The sequence below is a fragment of the Phascolarctos cinereus genome, unplaced genomic scaffold (assembly GCF_003287225.1).
Source record: "Phascolarctos cinereus isolate Bilbo 61053 unplaced genomic scaffold, phaCin_HiC Scaffold_9;HRSCAF=440, whole genome shotgun sequence".
In the NCBI taxonomy this organism is placed as follows: domain Eukaryota; kingdom Metazoa; phylum Chordata; class Mammalia; order Diprotodontia; family Phascolarctidae; genus Phascolarctos; species Phascolarctos cinereus.
In genome coordinates, this window is record NW_027556402.1 from 246102755 (window position 1) to 246109250 (window position 6496).

The following is a 6496-nucleotide window of genomic DNA, read 5'->3' on the forward strand; positions in this document are numbered from 1 at the left end:
ATCTATCTATCTATCTATCTATCATCTATCTATCTTTCTATCTATCTATCTTTCTATCTGCTTATCTATCATCTGTCATTTTCCTTCTAAATATCTACACTTACCTATCATCCCTCTGTCTGTCTCCTCTCTATCTCCATCTGTGTCTCTGTCTGTCTGTCTCTATCTCTGCCCCTCTTCTCTTATCTATTATCTAGGTATCTACCACTTCAACTCTGAATATCCTGGAACATAAGGTTCAATACTCCTTTGGAATCTGTTCACCTTGGCAACACTTTCTTATATTTCTTATCTATTTCTTTCTTCCTATGCACTACTCTCACTGGAGAGATTAAGTGATAGGGAAGACCAGACTCCAAATCTGTTCATAAATGAAGAATCAATGGTGGCAGTAGATATTGTGTGTGGTGAAGAAGAAATAAGTAGATGTTTCAATGGGTTATGACCAGGCTTACTGAATGATGTAGTATTCTACCTGTTATTGATATTGACTGAATTTGCCATTAGAAAACCTGAATCTGTCCCCTGTGAGCTATACAATCTTGTTTTCTCCATACAGATATAAAAAAAAAAGTGGGGAAAAAGTGGAGTGATCAAAGTAGAAAGTTTGGGCTTATTAGGAGCTATCTACATTCAGAACCACCTGATATTTATCTCTCCTGTTCTGCATTGGTACGAAAGTGACATGGAAGACAGGAACAATGTGACTGAATTCATCCTCTTAGGTCTTATAAAGAATCCTGAGATGCAGAAAGTCTTATTTGTTATATTTTTAATCACCTATATCATTACTGTGATGGGCAATGTTCTCATTGTGATCACCATAACCTCTAGCCAGACTCTGAATTCTCCAATGTATTTCTTTCTTTCTTTCTTGTCCTTAATTGATGCCTGCTATTCATCTTCAATTGTCCCCAAAATGCTTGCAGATTTACTGTGTGAAAAGAAAATCATTTCTTTCAATGGGTGCATGACACAAGTATTTATTGAACATGTTTTGGGTGCCTCTGAGATTGTCCTCCTCATTGTAATGGCCTTTGACAGATATGTGGCTATCTGCAAGCCCCTGCATTACACTACTATAATGAATCATCATTTATGTTGTCTGCTTGTGGTATTGGCTTGGACAGTGGGCTTCCTTCATTCAACAGGACAAATCCTTATCACACTGTGGCTCCCATTCTGTGGACCTAATGTCATAGATCACTTTTTGTGCGACATTGTCCCTGTGATCCAACTTGCCTGCACAGACACATTCATGGTTGGTCTGCTCGTTGCTGCAAATGGAGGATTAATTTCCATGATTAGCTTTGTTATGTTGATGTGCTCTTATGTTATTATCCTGTGCTCCCTGAAAAGTTACAGCTCTGCAGGGAGAAGCAAAGCTCTCTCAACTTGTAGTTCCCACATTACTGTTGTCGTCTTGTTTTTTCTTCCATGCATTTTCATGTATCTTCGACCAGTGACCACCTTCCCAATGGATAAAGCTGTGACTATATTTTTCACTCTCATCACCCCCATGCTAAACCCATTTATCTACACAGTGAGGAATGCAGAGGTAAAAAATGCCATGAGAAAGCTGTGGAGCAGAAAAGTTGTTTCAGATTACAAATGATATTACAAAGTCGATCTGGGTTATCCAGAGATTCAGAGTTGTGTATGAAGAACGGTGGGCTGGAGGGTAAAGAGAGAATAAGGTGGAATAGGGAATCAGCACAGAAATAACAAAACAGTCCAGACAGTGACTGGACAGACCTAAGGTCAATTTCCAAAGAGTTTACACATGTAGCAGGTGAGCATTGATATTGGGCAATTATGGGTCCTTTGTATGTAACATCAGTATGTGTAATGTAACAAATGTCTGATCTATTTCAATGCAACTCTTTGGATTCATATTGGTTAGTAATTGGGATAAGTTTCCTATGAATATGCTGTATGTAAATTAATGAATGTTTACAAGAACCTTCAGATGCATTCATGCACCTAGGTAGATTTGTCAGGGCTGCAACATTTTTAAGCCAGGGAGAACATACAGGGGAGATCAAGAATGTCTCTAATGCTTCATTTCCCATACTTCATTGATTCCAAGAAATATTGCTTATTAGGGGGGATAATATCTACTCTTCTCAGAAGGTCATTCATTTGTGTTCATAACAGTTCTCGAATGAGATGAATATTGCTCTTGATGTAGTCCACTCTACAAGAAAAAAAAATTAAAAGTCAGGGTTTTAGAGCTTGGAGAGCTCAAATGAGGAAACAGAAGAGGAAAAAAAGAGTAAGAACAAGAGTATGGGAACAAGAGAGAAGAAGATAGGTAAGCTAGTGGTTGTGATCAGAGTAGGAGAGAGAAGAGAGTGAAATTCATTCATTTCTACAAAACCAGCAGTCATGGGAGAATCCATCTTACTTCATAACTAAGACAGGAGACTACACAAATTTCCAACTTGCCACATGAAACTTGCTAAGTGAAACCAAAGTTTCACAATATCACAGAATTTGAGAGTTGGAGGGGGCCTCAGGAACTACTGTGAAGTCAAGGACTCCCACCTTCCATATGTTACCCTAGAAGGTGTCAAATTCTAACACACCACAAATCTGAGAAAGTTTAGGAGATTGAACTAATTTCTCCAGTGATTCACATGATACTTTTACCATTCCATTCCTCTTCCTATTCTTTGTATTATTTCATGTCTTAATGAAATGAGTTTCTTACTGAATCCAAGTGTCTTTATATGATATGGTCATAGAAAATGGACTAGATAGGAATGTGGACAAAATAGATCTAAGAACCCTACTAGAATGTGTGAGGGGTTATACAAGAACTAAGTTACAAGGATTTGGAGGATTTATATCATCTTTTAGGGAAATGTCCACACAGAATAACAATTAAGGGAAACTTTATTTGTTAGGGAATTTGAAAAATCTTGTCCAAAAAAGTGTGATTTCTATTTCAGGATTTCAAGACATTCCTATGAGAGTTTCCACAGTGAGCACAAATCTTAATGGAGTAGAATTGTGTGAAGGGATATGATGCCAAATTTATTTTGCCCTACATTTGATGATGAAAAGAATATATTTCAATTATTTTCTTTGTTTTCCAGTTTCATGGAAAGAAATGGACAAATCATCAGATTCCATTTATTGTGAACATTTCTTTCAATAGTTATAAATATAGGACATGGCTAAGAACAAAGATGTGATGTAGATGGTTATGAAAGGAAGTGACTCTTTTTAAAAACATACCAAGAATGTTACATTCAAATGAGTTTTTTTCCCTTTTAAACCCCTTAAGGATACTATACATTTATTCTGATAAAGGTGACATTCCTAGGGTTCTTCTCTAAGTTAACAAAACAATCTTAAAATCTTTAAATATTTTCAATAACTTTCACCTTTTGAGATTGGATTTATTTGACCTTTGGAATTAACCAAAATTCATTTGAAGCTAATGGATATAGTGGGAGGACCAAATTTGGGAATCATGTCATGGTAGGAACAAAAAAATACAGTTATTATTTTTTTAAAAGTGCATGCTAAGAGAAGACCTGTACTGACATAATTTACTACTGTCAAATGAAAAAGGCTAATTTTGATGAGTGAATTATAGACTGGCACCCAAAAAACTCAAAAAATTCCAGAGGTATGCTGAAAAATGATTGTATTAAGCAAATATCAGGATAACTTATCAAGGTAAGGCTTAATATTTTGTTTATTTAATTTTAAACATAAAATTGTTTTCAACAACCACAGATAAGCACATACTTAAGGAGAATACAGAATGTATTTCATATATATATATGTGTATATATAAATGTGTGTGTGTCTATATATATATATATATATACACACTACTTTATACTATTTTATATCTTTCAAAATATGCAGTTTCAGTTTGAGATTACAAACATGTAGCAATCATTTAGCAATTATAAATATCATGAGATTCCCAATAAGAAGAGAGCTTGTAGATCATTTGGTACAATCTCTTTATTTTACAAATTAGGGACCTGAGGTCCAAATGGTTAAAGGGATTTGCCCAAGGTTTCAAGCTAGCAAGCAGGGGATCTGGGAGTGGAACTCAATTTGATTCCCATTATACCACCATGTCATCCAAAGTTCCCTTTCCTGTTCTGAGTTTCCAGGAATTCCTTATCATGGAATGTGTGAAGATACATACACACATATTGTGTATATGTACACATACACATTTCTCTGTGTGTGTGTGTGTGTGTGTGTGTGTGTGTGTGTGTGTGTAATCTCTATAAGTGAGAGGATTTGGGGAAAATTAGATAACTCCCTGAATATTTTTATAAGAATGATCATCTTCATGATCAGGCTGTAAAACAATGTTATCTGATGATTATATTTTTTCTAGGATACAATTTGGTCGGAAAAAAAACCAGTTGGATTATTTTGTTGGAAGTGGAATTATAACTTATTTTTGTTAAATACAAGAGAAAAATCAACAATACTACATTAAGGGACATTTTATCATAACAGCTATAAAACAATACTCTTTAACAAGGAGCATTTCCCTTCCCTTTTGGGGTTACTTTATATCCCCCACTGTATATTCAGACATTTTCTTTGAGTTCTAAAATTAATTATCCTATAGCCCTGAATAGCATTCTATGTTAATTTTATTGCTTTCAATTACATTTGTTATGATCTTCTCTTTTTCATTTCCAATTTTGGTGTATTTATTTCTGTTCCTTAATTTGTTTTTACCAAATTTCTAATTTCTTTAATTACATTCCTAGCCTGGATTCTCTGCCACCTCTTTGACTCTTGGGCTGTCTGTACCACTTTTTAAGGGAAAATTTTCTAGAGCCTTGACCCCCTCTCTCCTAAAATGACTCAATATAAGAATGAAAACCACAGTCATCTCCTAAATCAATTAACATTCATGCACTACCAATCTGAGTGTACATTACTGAAACTGAAAAATTGACCATAACGGCTTTAAGAAAGTATCCTAATAAAAACTCACATGACTTTAATACAACATGGGAAACTTCACTCTATGACATTCATAGAAAGACGAACAATTCCTTGGCGAAAAGGAGGAGGAGGATTGATAGAGTCTGAGAGCAAGTGATAAACTGATTAAAAACCTGCAAAAATTAGAATTCAAGAACAAGTAGACATCACTTCACTAAGTTATACTAGTGGATGGTTAGCTGGTATACACCTTTGGCTTTGCTCACCTTGACCCAAAGTGCTTTCTTTCTGGATAGGGCCTATGAAACAGTGAAAATGCAATAAATAAATGAAATAAACTCTTTATAAATCAAATACCAAGCAAAAGAACAATTGATCAAGTGAATAAGCCATATAGATTAGTTTGTAGAAACAGAGGGGTTTATAATGACAATTCAGAACCATGTAACATCCAGAAGAAATTACATAAGGACTTATACAGATGAACATGTGTTTAAATCCTACCTCTGAAACATACTGGTTTTCTTTTGGTGTTCTGGGCAAGTCTGGTAAGCCCTTAACTTTCAGAGAAAGTTTCAACCTAAATGGAAAGGAGTTTCCTCACTTTTGAGTTGGCTAGAAAACAACAATAACAACAACAACAACCACCTTGTCCATATACCTATATGTAGTTGTGTATGTGAATGTGCATGTTTATGTATGTGTGTATATATTTCTGTATATATGAGGTGAGGGCACTAGATATGCTAAACATATACTCATCAATCTGAGGTAAATAGTAATAATAATAACAATAAAAATAACAATATAATTTATAATCTTTATATAGCAATTTAAGATTTGCAAAAGTTTTACATATATTAACACTTTTTATCAAAATAACTATGATGTACATGCTATTATTATGACTATTTTACAGATTACACTGCCGGTAAATTTCTTTGGTAGAATTTGAACTCAAATCTGATTTTTTTCTTAGAACTTCAAGTTTTTTTTTTTTTACTACATATACTCAAGAACCCCTAGAGATTTCCTATTAATAAAAAAACACAGACAGTAACAACCAAGTACAATTGAAGTGCCTGTTATTGTACAGATTGCCCTGGAAACCAGTTTACTATTACTACAACCCAGCTTGTTAACCAGAGACTTGCTAACTAAATTCTGAGGCAAAGACAAGGCTCTCTATTTGTTGCATGCGGCTATGAGGCCAAAATTTGATGCATTTTATCCTAAGTGTCATATGCATGCATTTGGAGGCTGTCATTCTCTGTAACTCAAAATATTGGTGTGCGCTTGGACTGCATCCACAATCCAGAAAAGATTAGCAGTGACACTAAAGTTAAAATTACTCTATTGCCTCACTGTCTAACCATGAATCATAGCCCTAAAAAATGACCAATGTACTCAAAATTTGATGGACAATCAACTCATGACTTTTGGTGTCTTGATAGTCATATGAAAAGGAATGAATAACAGTGATTTACTTTGCATTTCAACAATTGATTAATTATTTAATCTTTACTACAAATAGCCCACTATTTTAAGGACCTCA

The 6496-nt window shown here is 34.5% G+C and overlaps 1 protein-coding gene across 1 annotated transcript; it reads left to right on the top strand.

The window, feature by feature from the left end:
- The first annotated feature begins 685 nt into the window (after window positions 1-685).
- Window positions 686-1615, top strand: LOC110199492 (olfactory receptor 4C12-like). Its single transcript, XM_020974381.1, has one exon. The coding sequence runs from the start codon at window positions 686-688 to the stop codon at window positions 1613-1615; it is 930 nt and encodes a 309-aa protein (XP_020830040.1).
- The last annotated feature ends 4881 nt before the right edge of the window (window positions 1616-6496 follow it).

Bases quoted from the DNA above. Each gene is read 5' to 3' on its own strand.
- LOC110199492 (XM_020974381.1), top strand. From the start codon at position 686: ATGGAAGACAGGAACAATGTGACTGAATTCATCCTCTTAGGTCTTATA.